We start from the raw sequence: 17326 nt of genomic DNA, 5'->3' as shown, positions 1-17326 counted from the left end.
CGGCATAGCTCGGTTGGTAGAGCGGCCGTGCCAGCAACTTGAGCGTTGCAGATTCGATTCCCGCTTCCGTCATCCTAGTCACTGCCGTTGTGTCCTTGGGCAAGACACTTTACCCACCTGCTCCCAGTGCCACCCAAACTGGTTTAAAGGTAACTTAGATATTGGGTTTCACTATATAAAAGCGCTTTGAGTCATTAGAGAAAAGCGCTATATAAATATAATTCACTTCACTTCATTTCACACTATCAAATGATCAAGTCGGTCAATTTTTTTGTATAGTTTGTATAAGCAAAATATATATATATATTTTTTTTTTTAGGCAAATGCACTTTTCTGTTAGAGACTAAAAAACAATGTTCATAAAGTCATTGTCGTTCATGTAAAGGATACAATGTTATGCAGAGGTGAAATTGTAACAATTTTAAAAGACAAATTATACTATTTATAGTCACAGTGAGAGTAGCGGGAGACAAGATGTTGACTTCTTCCTATTGGGGCGTGGAAGAAAATAATTCACTGCTTTAATAGACCATCATTTGTTCAGAAGTTATTTGATTTTAGGAGTGATTACAGCCTAAGCCAGTTTTTTTACAATGTGGAACTTTTTGACACTTATGAAAATGTTTTGATATCTTTAACACTTTGAGAACATCCATCCATCCATTTTCTGCTGCTGGAGTTATTCAATTTTAATTATCCTCAAAGTCAAACAGGACAAAAAAGTATTTGGGGGGTGAAACATTTTTTGAAGGGCGAAAAAAACATTTTATATTCATATTACTTTCTTCTTTTTTTTGCTCAAAATTTTCAATAAATTTAAATCCAAAACAAAAATATCCTATGTTGCTTTTTTTTATTTTGACCCTTATGAAGGCATTTTGATCAGATAAAGTCACAGGTTTAAATTAGTAAAATAAACAATATTATACAAACTGACAGTATGAAAAGTGTGACATCATTTTATCAAAAGTCCTTCTAAAAGTTAAAATAAGAAATAAAACATTACCTGTGTGGTGTTTTTGTTTAGGGCTGAAATTAAAACTATACAGAAAAAAAAAAAAAATGTATTAACGCTTTTATGCCCTTTGAAAAATGATGGACTTTTATGTCCTGTTTGACTTTGGAGTATTACCAAATAACTGGCAGTTTATTGTAAACCTTTGAAAAATTTTATATTGACATTTTAAAAAATTATCATTAAAAAAACCTTTCAGGACAAATAATGCATGTCAAATTAAGACAATATTACTGAATGGACAAGAAAGTCAACCCTTGTTCCTTAGAGTTAATTTCTTTTTTTTTTGTAGCTGTAAGCTATTATCATCAAAAATATATAGAAATACTTCCTTCGGTGTAAAAAATGTCTATATATTTCGAATTGAACTGAAATAAATATTTTTTTAAATATTCACATTTATCGCGGTATATATTGCAGTAATTAGTGGGCAGGATATATCGTAAAATAGTCCTGATTTAGGTCGTGAAAAGGAGCTGTCGTTTTATATCCAGGTCAATACGGTAATTTTGTAAGGCATATATGTTGAATTGTAGTTTAGAGCATTTAGTTGCATGCGAAATTGTGTGTGAAATTAATAGGCTTTTTGTACTGTTGAGCATTATTTTTTAAGTACAGGCCTCTTGGTCAATCCAAATTGTCACGAGACCTCAAAGCTCAATATGTGAGAAAATAAATGAAGGCTTTTCTTAGGAGAATATCTACATCTGCACAACTATAACAAGGTTAGGTTCGGTGAGGAAGGGGAGTTGAAAGTTTATTATTCTTCCGTCTTTTAAGGCCTTTTTGGTTAACTGCACTTTTTTTGGGGAATTTTTCATTCACAGTCCTTATGTAAGACAAGAACATATATGGTTTTCCTTTTTTTAATGCATTCTAAATTGTAAATAATTGTTAGCTAAAGTCAGCTAACATTGGAGCCTATAAAGCGCTCTAAAAATCATAGAGCAACCGCCAAAGTTTTGTATACACATGTAGTAACAAGCACATCCATAATAGCATGTAATATTTACGTATTTTGCTCATTTTGAGCATATTACGGCTCATTAATTTCACAGACTCATCACAACTTTCGCTTTTTCCTTCCAACAACAATGATAATACTCACAAATACTTTGTGAAAGACTACTTTGGGGCAAATAATGATCCAGAACATTATTTTTTTAAGCCTGAATATACAGAGAATGAGCTACAAGATTTAGAAGCTGTATGCTAAATAGATTTAAGTTTTAGTAAAACCCTAAGCGTCATGTAGCAGTATTGCTAAGTACAGAACAACCTTTATAAACTACAAACACAAAAAACATTCACCTACTGTACAATGTCTGCTCTCACTGGGATGCCAACTGATGGGTTGTTCTTATTTCTCCGTTTAGCTTAATAATTAATCATAATCCTCACAAAGGGTTACAAAAATAATGCCGCAAACAAGTGTTTTTTTATTTTCTTTCTCGCAATTACCGGGTCCAAGTTAAATAGCAAAGTTGACCAAGTTCTCGGTTTATGGCCACAACCTTATTCTATCCAGGTGAGAGGCATGATTTGTAATTGATAAACAACTTTTAGGAACTCAGCTCACTGGCGAAATATGTCAACATAGCAGCATCACAGCGCCACTAGTGAAAGTTTGTTGGCGTTAGCGCTTATAATAACAATATCGCTAATACTTGGTTATTCTTCAGGTTACGGGATGAAAAGTGGAGTATTGCCGTTTTTTTGTGTGTGTGTGTTTTGTAGAGGGCTTTATGGGTGGAACAAAATACTCCCATTAGCTGAATTGTTAGCCACCTCCTACTTGACATACATTACAAATTAGAATGCATTTAAAAAAAGAAAAACACATGTTTTTGTCTTAGATAGGGATTGTGAATGATAAGCAGAATTCCCCAAATAAGTGCAGTTCCCCTTTAAAGAAGAGTGTTAATATTTACGGATGATGATGGCTTCATCTTTTTAAGTCTCCATCCATCCATTTTCTACTGCTTGTCCCTTTCGAAGTGGCGGGGGGTCGCTGGAGCCTATCTCAGCCGCATTCGGGCGGAAGGCGGGGTACACCCTGGACAAGTCCCCACCTCATCACAGGGCCAACTCTTTTCAAGTATTTATGATTTTATTTCTCTTTTGGTGTTATTTGGTTTCGATTGGTTCTGTGGTCCTTTGTCGAAATCGAATCCATTTCAAGACGTTTGACTTGAAATGTCTTTTTGGTAATATTTTGCAGGGGTGTGGAACTCATTTTACTCAGGAGCCACATTAAGCAAAATCTATTCACAAGGTAAACTCCTTGCATGATAACTTAAAAATAAAGACAACTTCAGATTGTTTTCTTTTTAAAAATAGAACAAGAACAACCTGAAAATATACAAATTATAATGTTGTTGTTTGGGTTATTTTACACTTACATGTTGCAGTTAACAGTATTTCATCTTCCTTTGTCGATATTTCTACTTTCTGAATAAACATACTTGCCAACCTTGAGACCTCCGAATTAAGTAGCGGGGGTGTATATTGTAGCGTCCCGGAAGAGTTAGTGCTGCAAGGGTTTCTGGGTATTTGTTCTGTTGTGTTTATCTTGTGTTATAGTGCGGATGTTCTCCCAAAATGTGTTTGTCATTCTTGTTAGGTGTGGGTTCACAGTGTGGCGCATATTTGTAACAGTGTTAAAGTTGTTTATACGGCCATTATGGCTGTTGATCAACTATACCTTGCATTCAATTATGTGGGTCTGTAATAGCCGCATATATTATATGACTGGGCCGACACGCTGTTTGTATGGAGGACAATTGGACGTGACGACAGGTTTTAGCGGACGCTAAAGGCAGTGCCTTGGAGGCACGCCCCTAATATTGTTGTCCGGGTGGAAATCGGGAGAATGGTTGCCCCAGGAGATTTTTCGGGGCACTGAAATTCGGGAGTCTCCGGGAAAAATCGTGAGGCAAGTATGTGAATAAATGATATAATAATGTTCAACAGTCAAATAGGTGGAATTGAGTCTGGTTTTAAAATGCTCCTTTTGGTGTTAGTTTTTAATCTATCAGAAGATGGAAAGAATAATATCAAAATCCTATTACAGGATGTTATTATTGTACTTTACCCATTTCCTCAACTGATGTACCCCGCCTTCCGCCCGATTGTAGCCGAGATACGCTCCAGCGCCCCCCGAGACCCCGGAGGGAATAAGTGGTAGAAAATGGATGGATGGATGATGTACTAACATCATGTTAGTATTATTAATATTATGATATTGTATATTCTGTACGGATGTAGCATCATTTACCATAAAACTTGTGAATTTGGTCTTATCTCATTAATCACACATGAAGTTGAAGGGGGATACAAATTATTTCATCATATTTATGTGCCCCCAGATAATGTTTCCCCAGCGGCACATAGCTCCGCCCCCTCTGAAGTCATGCACACTTTTGAGACAGGGGACACAAATAATTGCTATTGTGACAATCAGTGGCTACATTTAAAAGAGTAGTTTCTTTCATTCAAAAATGTCAGCTCATTTTCGACCTTAGCAAACTCATCTCACGGGCCGAATAAAACCTGGACGTAGGCCTGATGTGGCCCGCTAGCCGTACGTTTGACACCCCTGATGTAGGGTGTTCATCTCTGTATGCCACGCCCTTAAAACACAACAAGCATTCAACTATATGCAGAAGAAATAAGCTCACAACTTGGACTTAATTGTGTAATCACATGATGGCATCAGTTTCTTTATAATTACCTTGGAAGAACCTCCTTTCCCGTACATGATTATAAATGAATTGTCCCACGGGTGTTCCCGGCTCCTGGAAACGCAACTTTTTTATTTATATTTTTAAAACCCAACTCTTAATCTGGCCAATGCTTTCAATGCCACCCCAAGGACGTCGCCCCCGCCGTCATCGCAGCCCTTTTAGCGTAATGAGCCCCAGATAAAAAACCATCAATACTCTTCCTCGTTCCCTTCCAGGATGGCCGCTTCTAAAAGCTTTCCGTAATATAGCTGCCGTCTCCGTGATGTACTGGCCCGCTGCCACGCTTCCTTTGCCTGGCTGCATGCATTAGACTTGAAAGGGAAGCGGGTGCAAAGCCTCAAAAAAAATCAAGTGGTTTGAATTGATTATTGTGATTAATTAGCTCACACGGCGGCCCTGTGATGTGTGTTCACGGGTCACGGCGGTTAAATTTTAAATATATTCATCTGTTGTGTTTGCTTTGTCATTGTTACGTGTGGTTGTGCCTCATAAATCAGCCGAGAGAGATCTAATTCATCCACTCTGAGGCTGGCTACTTCTCCCTGCTTTATTGGCCAATTTTTAATGGCATGTGATAGATTAATATTGGCCCATGTTTATCGATCCCCATCTCGTTTTTCTTTGAATTCCCCCAGGGGACGTAAGCGTACGGAGAACGATCTGAAAATGCTAACTTTAACGTCCCCCCTTTGGATCGTTGAGCCTAATAAGGGTTCCGAAGTAAAGGCCCTAATGAAGGTTTCTTTTCTGTGGTCTGCCACCATAACGATGGCCGTGTCGCTCCCTAACGAGCTTCATGATGTACGACGTGCTGCCGTTGCAGGATGCCGGCGGCGTGACGGCGACGGACGAGCTGAGCAGCAGCGTGAGCGAGGACACAGGGTTTTGCAGCGCGCCCCCTCTGCCCTCTGACCCCGCCGAGCTGTGTGAGCTACAGGATCCCGGGGATCAGGCTCAGGACCTCCAAGTGACCCCGGAGCCTCAGGACGACCTGGACCCGGCCCACCCTCCCCCGCCGCCCATAGACACCCCGCCGGGGTCCGTCTGTGAGGAGGACGAGGAGGAGGAACGCCAAGTGGTCCTGCCGCCGCATCCTCCGGCGGAAGCGGAGACCAAGCCAAACCTCGACCCGGATCTAGAGCCTGATCCTGACCCAGATCCGGATAGCACCTGCGGCTCCGTGTGCGAGGAGGATGTGACTCAGGCCTTGAGGGAGCTGGACGAGCGCTGTGAGGAGGAGGAGGCCGACTACTCCGGCATGTCAAGGTACGAGCTTGCTGCTGTTTGGGTTTGGACCATCAAGTCTTCTTTGTAGACTTCAAAAAATAGACTTTAACCAGGGGAGGGATCAGAATTAGTGATGGAAAACGTGTAGTTGCAATATCGTCATGTTTTCCTAACTAGAACATCAAAAATATTGAAAACTATCCTTTGCGAACCATTACAATTAGGAATGTGCCGATCAATCGGCCATCAATCAGTGTCGGCTGATTTTCGCAAAAAAGTACAATACAGGCCAAAAGTTTGGACTCACCTTCTCCTCATTTAATGCGTTTTCTTTATTTTCAATCAATCAATGTTTGTTTATATAGCGCTAAATCACAAATGTCTCAAAGGGCTGCACAAGCCACAGCGACATCCTCGGTTCAGCAAAACTCAACCCGGTGGGATGACAATGAGCCCCTTTCTCTATGGGAGACCGGTGCAATGGATGTCGAGTGGGTTTAGCATAATATTGTGAAAGTCCAGTCCATAGTGGATCTAACATAATAGTGAGAGTCCAGTTCATGATTATTTACATTGTAGAATGTCACTGAAGGCATCAAAACTATGAATGAACACAAGTAGAATTATGTACTTAACAAAAAAAGGTGAAATAACTGGAAACATGTTTTATATTCTAGTTTCTTCAAAATAGCCAACCTTTGCTCTGATTACTGCTTTGCGCACTCTTGGCATTCTCTAGGTGAGCTTACTCCTTCAAGACTGTCGGAAAACCATTTCAAGTGACTACCTCTTGAAGCTCATCGAGATAATGCCAAGAGTTATTATTTTCATGACTATTTACATTGTAGATTGTCACTGAAGGTGTGGAGTTATGTACTTAACAAAAAAAGGTGAAATGAGTGAAAACATGTTTTATATTCTAGTTTCTTCAAAATAGCCACCCTTTGCTCTGATTACTGCTTTGCACACTCTTGGCATTCTCTCGATGAGCTTCAAGAGGTAGTCACCTGAAAAAGTTTTCACTTCGAGAATACTAAGAGTGTGCATGGAGACATAGAGACTGTTTCTACAATCATTTGTGAAAGAATGGGTCGCTCTCAGGAGCTCAGTGATTTCCAGCATGGACCTGTCATAAGATGCCACCTGTGCAACAAATCCAGCTGTGAAATTTCCTCCCTCTTAAATATTCCAAAGTCAACTGTCGGCTTTATTATAAGAAAATGAAAAGTGTTTGGGAACAACAACAACAACTCAGCCAACAAGTGGTAGGCCACAAAAACTGACAGAGAGGGCTGAAGATGCTGAAGCGCACAGTTCAAAGAGGTGGCCGAATTTTTGCACAGTCTGTTGCTACAGAGTTCCAAACTTAATGTGACCTTCTAATTAGCCCACGTACAGTACGCAGAGAGCTTCATGTCGTGGAGATTTCTTAAAGATGATCCTTTAGTGACAAATAGCTTTAAAATGATTTATTAAAGTAACAAACAAATAATAACAAGCTTTGCAAAGTGAGACCAAACCAGAACGACACATCCGTTCGTTCCAGCTTGTTCTGCCTGCTTTAGAATATGTCATGACAATTTTACATTCTCAGAAGTCCCACCCTCCACGCTCATTAACATATAGTACCCCTGTGAAAGAATATCTAAAGTCCTGTGAAGAGGAGGGGGTTTTGTTTGCCCAGAGGGGGGTCAGGAAGAGATAACACATATGCCCGGTCAACTAAAGTCCACATTTCACATCAAAGACAGAGGAGACAGAGCTTGATCAGATTAAGTGTCTCTTGCAAAGCCTCACATTCCTAAGCCTAATAAAAAGGAACTTTGAATGCTCCAGGATACCAAAATATTTTGGACAATTCCATGCTCCCAATCTTGTGGGAACAGTTTGGAGCAGGCCCATATCTCTTCCAACATGACTGCACCAGTGCACAAAGCAAGGTTCATAAAGACATGGATGACAGAGTCTGGTGTGGATGAACTTGACTGGCCTGCACAGAGTCCTGACCTAAACCCAATAGAGTACCTTTGGGATGAATTAGAACGGAGACTGAGAGCCAGGCTTTCTCGACCAACATCAGTGTGTGACTTCACTAATGCGCTTATGAAAGAATGGTCGAACATTTCTAGAAACACACTACGCGACCTTGTGGACTTCCTTCACAGAAGAGTTGAGGCTGTAATAGCTGCAAAAGGTGGACCGACATCATATTGAACCCTATGGGTTAGGAACGGGATGACACTTGAAGTTCATATGTGAGTCAAGGCAGGTGGCCAAATACTTTTGGCAATATAGTTTATATGCGAGTCAGGAGTAAATAAAAAGGAAGGAACATGGTCACCACTCCAGCGAGGGGTCACAGTATCAATACAAGTTAGGTGTGATCGATGGTCGAGTCACTCTGGGTTGTTGACAGCGAGACGCTGAAAAATTTAGTGTCCAAAGTGGCTTTTTATATGCTGGCAGAAGTGAATATGTGGTGCTTGTGCGAGCTCTCTCTGCAGTGCCGTGTGGGATGGGAGCGCAGTGCGCTAGTGGCGCTGCTAGCCGTCAGCGCGGCGAGGGGAGAGAGTTGGGGTGAGGATGAGGACAGAGACGGTGTCCGTAGCAGAGCTCGGCAGCGCAGGCTTTAAATACTTGTATTCCGTCTGCTTCTTCAGGCTCTTTGGTCCCACGGGCCTGTGAGTATTAATGTGTGTGTGTGTGTGTGCATGTGTGTGTGTGGATTAGGTAGACGTTGCATCATGCTAAAAGGCTAATAGCTCTTATGTTGTTGTGCTCGAGCACTGCAGTGAGTTGGAAACACTGCAGCATAATCCGGAAAGTGGGTCAGCGTTGCAGCGTGTGTTTGTTTGCATTCCTGGGTCAATATAAGGAACATGTGGCACGGCTTCCTCATCTGACACCCCCCACCCCTCTCCTTTGTGTATGTTTCAGCCAAGATGAAGGTGACGCAGACTGCTTCCCGGAGATCCAGGCCTCTCCGCCCCCTTCGCCCTTCCTCTCGGCCATCCTGGCAGCGTTCCAGCCCGTGGCCTACGACAACGAGGAGGACGCCTGGCGTTGCCATGTCAACCAGATGTTGTCCGACACGGACGGCTCCACGGCTGTTTACACCTTCCACGTGTTCTCGCAGCTCTTCCAGGTAACATCGGCTGCCGCGGCGACAAGTTTGTGTTGGCATATACAGTACAGGCCAAAAGTTTGGACACATCTTCTCATTCAATGCGTTTTCTTTATTTTGTTTACATTGTAGATTGTCACTGAAGGCATCAAAACTATGAATGAACACATGTGGAGTTATGTACTTAACAAAAAAAAAAGGGAAATATTTGAAAACATTTTTTCATATTTTATATTCTAGTTTCTTCAAAATAGCCACCCTTCCACACTTTTGGTATTCTCTCGATGAGCTTCAAGCACATCTGTCAAGTGCAAACCATTTCAGGTGACTACCTCTTGAAGCTCATTGAGAGAATGCCAAAAGTGTGCAAAACAGTAATCAGAGCAAAGGGTGGCTATTTTGAAGAAACTAGAATACAAACCATGTTTTCAGTTATTTGACCTTTTTTTAGTTAAGTACATAACTCCACATGTGTTTTGATGCCTTCAGTGACAATCTACAATGTAAATAGTCATGAAAATAAAGAAAACGCATAGAATGAAAAAGTGTGTCCAAACTTTTGGACTGTACGGTCGACGATATAAATGATATAAATTTGGCTGACGATAGAGATTTTAATACTATCGCTGTTGTGATTATGCTTGTTGATGACACATTCTAGCTGTGTCCTGCAAATCTGACAGAGACAAGCAAACAAAGGTGTCCTCCACGCAAAGTAATACATAGAAAGCACATTGAATGAGAAGGTGTGTCCAAACGTTTGGCCTGTAGTGTATTTTCCTGTCATATATTCATTCATTCAATTATTTTTATTCTTTTCATGAAAATGCCTATATACAAGCCACTTACAGTTGACACTATGGCTGGGAGATATATCGATGTACTCGATATATAGCGGGTTTGTCTCTGTGCGATATAGAAAATGACTATATCGTGATATTCAAAGATGCGTTCTCACGCAGTTGCTTTTAGCTGCTGGCATTACACAACAGGCCCGTCCCACTCTTTGTTGTGTCTGCTTCTCACAGAAAGCAAACACACCTTCTTACACACGTCACATATGTATACGCCCTCGCGGAGCAGAGAGGTAGCAGCATGAGTAACGTTAGCTGTGGTGCGAGTGGTATTACGAGAGAAAGAAGGTGCCAATCTGGACAACTGTAATTTGTCAAGTGTGGGGCAAAATCGGTGCTGCAAAAAGTAGCATTATTGCTAATATGTAGCATCAGTCACCTGCTAAAGAATGAAGAGTGCTTACTCCGCATTTCAACATCTCTATTCAGTGCCACACGCCCACACCATCAAAATGCAGAGGCAAACATTTCCAGATCAACAACGTATGAAAAAAATAGTCTACAACAAAAAGAGATAATGTCCGCAGTAACCTACCACATAGCGATTTGATTTCCTATTATGCAGCTCATTTTATTGGACAACTATTGAAATATCTTGTGTGACATCATGCACCAAAGTGCACTTTATTTGTTTTAAAGTATTGTAATGACGTTCTGTACAAAAATTATTGTTTAATTTAGTGTTGTTTTGATATGTCATCTTAGTGACATCATGCACAAAAGTGCACGAATGGCTTGTTTTAAAATGTCTCTGACAATCTTGCACTTTCTGTTTTGAAATGACATGAATGTTTGTGCCTCTGCTTAATCACTGTTTAATAAATACAGTTTTGGTCAATTGACTTAGTTGTGATTCCCCTCTATGCATGAAAGTTTAAAATTAACATATATTAATGTAGTATGAACAAGAATGTATTAATGTAGACACATAGAATCATCATACTGCTGTGATTATATGCATCAAGTGTTCATTCAAGGCTAAGGCAAAATATCGAGATATATATCGTGTATCGTGACATGGCCTGAAAATATCGAGATATTAGAAAAAGGCCATATCGCCCAGCCCTGGTTGACACTTTCATTGTTTTGTTTTTCTTAGTCATTTCCATGATCAGAAAGGAGTAGATGGAAGAATACTATTTTTATATTTATCCGCCCACTTTTTAACACAAATTATTTTAGATAACTTTATTACTGTTCCCTCCACCAACACCCGAACTCCAACATACTTTTTAATTTTTGTTTAAGTATTTTCACAATGAAATTCATTGAATGAGAAAATGTGTCCAAAACGTATGGCCTGTACTGTATTTTCCTCTCAACGCTTGTTAACCCCCCCTTCTCCACCCCCTGCAGAGCATTCAAAGGAAGTTTGGCAACATCACGCATGCGTCCGTGCAGTTTCTGGGGGAGAAGCTCCAGCGGATGGGCAATCAGTTCATCAGCTCGCTAGAAGTCATGACGTCTCACTCGCAGTGTCCCACTGTGCTGCTGGACGCCGAGACGGTGAGCATGTTTCTGATGATGATGATGCAATTCTTTGTGTGTGCTTCTGTGTTCACTTCATTGCTAGCAGAATGTGTTTCTCTTGTAGTTGGTCTCTTGTAGACTATTGGAGACTTTGAAGTTTAGCGTGCTGGAGCTGCAGGAGCACCTGGACACGTACAACGCCAAGAGGGAGGCAGCGGAAGTCGTAAGTGGTCGACTTATCTTTGTCATGTTTATTGCTGAACTTTTAATCACCTTTTCCTTAAATTAATCCACCAAAGAAGAGCGAGAGCATTGTTATTCTCTGTTGACCATTTAGCGAGCTCCATTGTCTAGCTCCGCCCCTTTCAGAGCCTTTCTGCTGTGTTTTTCTGAAAGTAAGGTCCCGACTCGGGTTGTACAGTTGTACTGGTACTAATAAAGTAGCGCAGTATTAATAAATCGAAATAGGTACTATACTGCCTCTGAAAAATACTTGTGCTATTTTTTTACGGACATGACGGTGTGCCGTTGTCCCGTCGTGACATTGTTTGATATACGAGGCGAGGCGCATGTTAGTCAAAGCACATGCACAGAGCACTTATGAACAGACACAGTTTGCAGACAAAATGAGGAGAATGAACATATTTTGGCTTAAAAACTTGGAGGTATAAACACTAAAGCACTGATCTGCAAGCGGCGCTTTGAAAACATAGCTAACCCGTTTTTACTTACTACTAAAATAGAAGCTGTCTAGTATGTTCACTATTATATTTAATGCCAACACTTTTCTTTGATTGCAATATGAAACACAGTTTTTTTAAATATATCATAAGATTTTCTGTTAAAATAAAGCCAATCATAACATTTTTTTTTTGGTCCCCTTTAATTTAGATAGTATCAAAGTATCGAAATACACTTTGGTACCGGTACAAAAATATTGTCCCTACAAAGCTCTTATTTGGTTCTCTTTCACATCTGCTGACCACTGAGAGACAATTCGATCTCAATTCAAAATCAATCATTTCTTAATAACATTGGGTGCCAGCCCAATGTTCAACTACATTCCTTCATAAAATATATAAAGCTCTGATACATTTCTATATTATTTCAAATAAAACTTGTTTTGTTTAATAAAATTCTACCCAAACATTTAATAAAGTCATACACAAATAAGGCAACAAGAAAAGTTTCCAACACTTCTTTTTTCTAAAGTAAATCTGTACAGCAGATATGGGCATCTACATCAACAATATGATTTGCTTGAGTGGCTAGACAGGACAAATTTATTTAAAAAATTTGATTTTTTTTTTTAATTGATTAAGAATTGCTACAAATAAGAATCCGATTAATTCGAGAAAAAAATAATAAAATTGCTTCCCCTAATAAGTAGCGTACAGTTGTAACTTATGACTGAAGAGACTCGCTATGGGACCGCTAAAAAGTATCGGTACAATAAAGATGTCGGGGAGAAGAAAGCGACTTGAAGATAGTCTGTAAAACAATCCATGCAACATTTTGACCGAAGAAGCACCATTACGTTTTAATGTAGACCACAATGAAGTGTTTTAAATATAGGGGGAAAAAAATCACTCGGGTGAAGAGAGGGGCGGAGCTTTCTACCGATCACCACCTGGTGGTGAGTTGGCTGCGATGGTGGGGGAGGATGCCGGACAGACCTGGCAGGCCCAAGCGCATTGTGAGGGTCTGCTGGGAACGTCTGGCAGAGTCTCCTGTCAGAGAGAGTTTCAATTCACACCTCCGGGAGAACTTTGAACATGTCACGAGGGAGGTGCGGGACATTGAGTCCGAGTGGACCATGTTCCGAACCTCTATTGTCGAGGCGGCTGATTGGAGCTGTGGCCGCAAGGTTGTTGGTGCCTGTCGTGGCGGTAATCCCAGAACCCGTTGGTGGACACCAGCAGTGAGGGATGCCGTCAAGCTGAAGAAGGAGTCCTATCGGGTTCTTTTGGCTCATAGGACTCCGGAGGCAGTGGACGGGTACCGACGGGCCAAGCGGTGTGCAGCTTTAGCGGTCGCGGAGGCAAAAACTCGGACATGGGAAGAGTTCGGGGAAGCCATGGAAAACGACTTCCGGACGGCTTTGAAGCGATTCTGGACCACCACACGGCGCCTCAGGAAGGGGAAGCAGTGCACTATCAACACCGTGTATGGTGCGGATGGTGTTCTGCTGACTTCGACTGCGGATGTTGTGGATCGGTGGAGGGAATACTTCGAAGACCTCCTCAATCCCACCAACACGTCTTTCTTTGAGGAAGCGGTGCCTGGGGAATCTGTAGTGGACTCTCCTATTTCTGGGGCTGAGGTAGTTAAAAAGCTCCTCGGCGGCAAGGCCCCGGGGGTGGATGAGATCCGCCCGGAGTTCCTTAAGGCTCTGGATGCTGTGGGGCTGTCTTGGTTGACAAGACTCTGCAGCATCGCGTGGACATCGGGGGCGGTACCTCTGGATTGGCAGACCGGGGTGGTGGTCCCTCTCTTTAAGAAGGGGGACCGGAGGGTGTGTTCCAACTATCGTGGGATCACACTCCTCAGCCTTCCCGGTAAGGTTTATTCAGGTGTACTGGAGAGGAGGCTTCGCCGGATAGTCGAACCTCGGATTCAGGAGGAACAGTGTGGTTTTCGTCCTGGTCGTGGAACTGTGGACCAGCTCTATACTCTCGGCAGGGTTCTTGAGGGTGCATGGGAGTTTGCCCAACCAGTCTACATGTGCTTTGTGGACTTGGAGAAGGCATTCGACCGTGTCCCTCGCAAAGTCCTGTGGGGAGTGCTCAGAGAGTATGGGGTATCGGAATGTCTTATTGTGGCAGTCCGCTCCCTGTATGATCAGTGTCAGAGCTTGGTCCGCATTGCTGGCAGTAAGTCGGACACGTTTCCAGTGAAGGTTGGACTCCGCCAAGGCTGTCCTTTGTCACCGATTCTGTTCATAACTTTTATGGACAGAATTTCTAGGCGCAGTCAAGGCGTTGAGGGGTTCCGGTTTGGTGGCCACGGGATTAGGTCTCTGCTTTTTGCAGATGATGTAGTCCTGATGGCTTCATCTGGCCGGGATCTTCAGCTCTCACTGGATCGGTTCGCAGCCGAGTGTGAAGCGACCGGAATGAGAATCAGCACCTCCAAGTCCGAGTCCATGGTTCTCGCCCGGAAAAGGGTGGAGTGCCATCTCCGGGTTGGGGAGGAGACCCTGCCCCAAGTGGAGGAGTTCAAGTACCTAGGAGTCTTGTTCACGAGTGGGGGAAGAGTGGATCGTGAGATCGACAGGCGGATCGGTGCGGCGTCTTCAGTAATGCGGACGTTGTATCGATCCGTTGTGGTGAAGAAGGAGCTGAGCCGGAAGGCAAAGCTCTCAATTTACCGGTCGATCTACGTTCCCATCCTCACCTATGGTCATGAGCTTTGGGTCATGACCGAAAGGATAAGATCACGGGTACAAGCGGCCGAAATGAGTTTCCTCCGCCGGGTGGCGGGGCTCTCCCTTAGAGATTGGGTGAGAAGCTCTGCCATCCGGGAGGAGCTCAACGTAAAGCCGCTGCTCCTCCACATCGAGAGGAGCCAGATGAGGTGGTTCGGGCATCTGGTCAGGATGCCACCCGAACGCCTCCCTAGGGATGTGTTTAGGGCACGTCCAGCTGGTAGGAGGCCACGGGGAAGACCCAGGACACGTTGGAAAGACTATGTCTCCCGGCTGGCCTGGGAACGCCTCGGGATCCCCCGGGAAGAGCTAGACGAAGTGGCTGGAGATAGGGAAGTCTGGGCTTCCCTGCTTAGGCTGCTGCCCCCGCGACCCGACCTCGGATAAGCGGAGGATGATGGATGGATGGATGGATGGATGGGGAAAAAAATCATAATTTGACCCCTTTAATGCGCCTTATAATCAATCCGGTGCGCCTTATGGTCTAAAAAATACGGTATTTTATTGCAATGGTTTCACAAAATTATACAATATCTTGCCTTTTAACATTGCTTCTTTTTCTAAAAGAAATAAACAATAATTACAGTGAATGTTATATTTTGAAAAAAATAAGTACAAAGACAAAAAAAGAGCTACAAAAAAAAAACATCAGTGCATACTCTTTTAGATACTATATACAGAAAATCATATTCATCCTAATTGTACATCATGTCATACTTATATTATTGTTATTAAATTATAAAAGAATGTTGCGGATTTTGTTTGTTTGAATGTATTTTTTATTTAACTTACAATTGTATTTATGTTTCTGAAGTATTTCAATTACCAGTCTGTTTAACTTCAATGTCACAAAATTATTTGACCAATTATTACTAGTATCGGTTAAATGTAAACGACACCCACCCCTAACCAAGACACACAGCTAAATTCTCAACCAAGCAGCTTTTTATCCACATTTTGGAGTCTGCGATAAGATGGGCGGCAGTGTGCATCCATAACGTTAGCGGCTGCATCACCAGCAGCGACTTCCCCTGCTGCGGGGGATAAAAATAACCCCCTGGTGCTCTTAAATCAGTTAGGAAGGGGCCAGAACTGTAAGGAGGAGGGGCTTTTGGAGATGAGATTGCAGAGAGTGTGGAAGGTGTTCTGGGATGCGCGCCGGCTAATTGATTGAGACAGCTACGCTTTCTGGGGAATCAAATATTACCCACCACCGCCACCACCATACATACACATCCCTGTTGTCTTGAACAGGCTGATTTTTTTGTTTCCTTTTTTTTAATACGCTAAGTACAACACTTTTATTGAATCTGCTGACCAGTCGTTATGACGTATGCCCACAAGCATGATACAGGAAGCAGGACATAAAACTCCACGGTTACCCCTCCTCCAAATCTCCTAATCCTTTCTTTATTTTGTCTTTTTCCACCTCTAGTGGCTGGAAAACTGCAGGAAAACATTTGGGGACAACGATAGCTGCCAGCGACTCAACACCCAAACACAGGTAGGCACAGCCACGCTGCTCTTAAGTGATGTTTACACCGTTAAAATAATGATTTTTGTTTTTAATTTCCCCCTATTATGCAAAATGTACTATTTAATGGTTAATTTAATTTTTGTTCAGTAAATAGGCTGACCTAGAATATTATTACTGTTAGAAGGCGAGTGTAATGTTAGCAATGTAGCTCTCATTGCTATGCAAGCGTTGCTAAAGTTTGTGTCCTCCTATCCCACTCCTAAATGTTACGTTGTTGCATGTGATATATTAGGTGGACACGTGATAAAAAGTAGACAAAGTATACAGTCGTGCTTCTGGAAGACAAACACACATGGACATTAGCATTAGAGCTACAGGCGAGCAAAAAATTCCATTCAGTATGCGTGGGCTTACTAAAATCTATTTTAAACAGACTAAGTTCAGCTTAAAGGTTAGATTTTAGACATCTCATTCCCAATACGTACACTATTGTGGGACCTCTAACACCAATTGAAAATAAGTGAAAAATACTCAAATAAGAGATATTTTTAAAGGACCAATGATGATTTTATTCTACATTTAAAACTCTTCCTTTGGGTCTACATTAGTGGTTCTCCAATGTTTTCCGTTGAGTACCACCTCAGAAAACACTTGGCTATCCAAGTACCACCATAATTAATCAACAGTACAATACAGTAGCGTAGTAGGCCTAAGTATTCATTTGTATTTAACAGTATTTAATATTTTGACCACTGTAATATTACACACATTTTGAACAGTAACACTGTGTTTAAATATAGGAAAATGAAACACAGTACTTTAATCAAGTGATTCTTTGGCGTATCACTATCGTAGGAAAATGAAACACAGTACTTTAATCAAGTGATTCTTTGGCGTATCACTATCGCGGTTTATGAATCACTTGTTTTCATTGTAGGTATTGGATAAGGCCAAGGCAAAATATCCTAATTTATATCGTATATGAC

General features: G+C 41.8%; 1 protein-coding gene across 3 annotated transcripts in view; it reads left to right on the top strand.

The window, feature by feature from the left end:
* fryl (furry homolog, like) overlaps positions 1 to 17326 on the top strand; it is a 165201-nt gene that overhangs the window by 134321 nt on the left and 13554 nt on the right. For all 3 annotated transcript variants that reach the window (XM_061888409.1, XM_061888408.1, XM_061888406.1), the window contains 5 exons: positions 5585 to 6027; positions 8926 to 9133; positions 11323 to 11472; positions 11561 to 11659; positions 16299 to 16367. In XM_061888409.1, coding sequence (XP_061744393.1) covers positions 5585 to 6027; positions 8926 to 9133; positions 11323 to 11472; positions 11561 to 11659; positions 16299 to 16367 — 969 coding nt within the window. The remainder of the gene's footprint in view (positions 1 to 5584; positions 6028 to 8925; positions 9134 to 11322; positions 11473 to 11560; positions 11660 to 16298; positions 16368 to 17326) is intronic.

Source organism: Nerophis ophidion, linkage group LG26, assembly GCF_033978795.1.
Source record: "Nerophis ophidion isolate RoL-2023_Sa linkage group LG26, RoL_Noph_v1.0, whole genome shotgun sequence".
Lineage (NCBI taxonomy): Eukaryota > Metazoa > Chordata > Actinopteri > Syngnathiformes > Syngnathidae > Nerophis > Nerophis ophidion.
The sequence above is the reverse complement of the archived record's forward strand: the minus strand, read 5'-3'. Positions and strand labels throughout refer to the sequence as shown.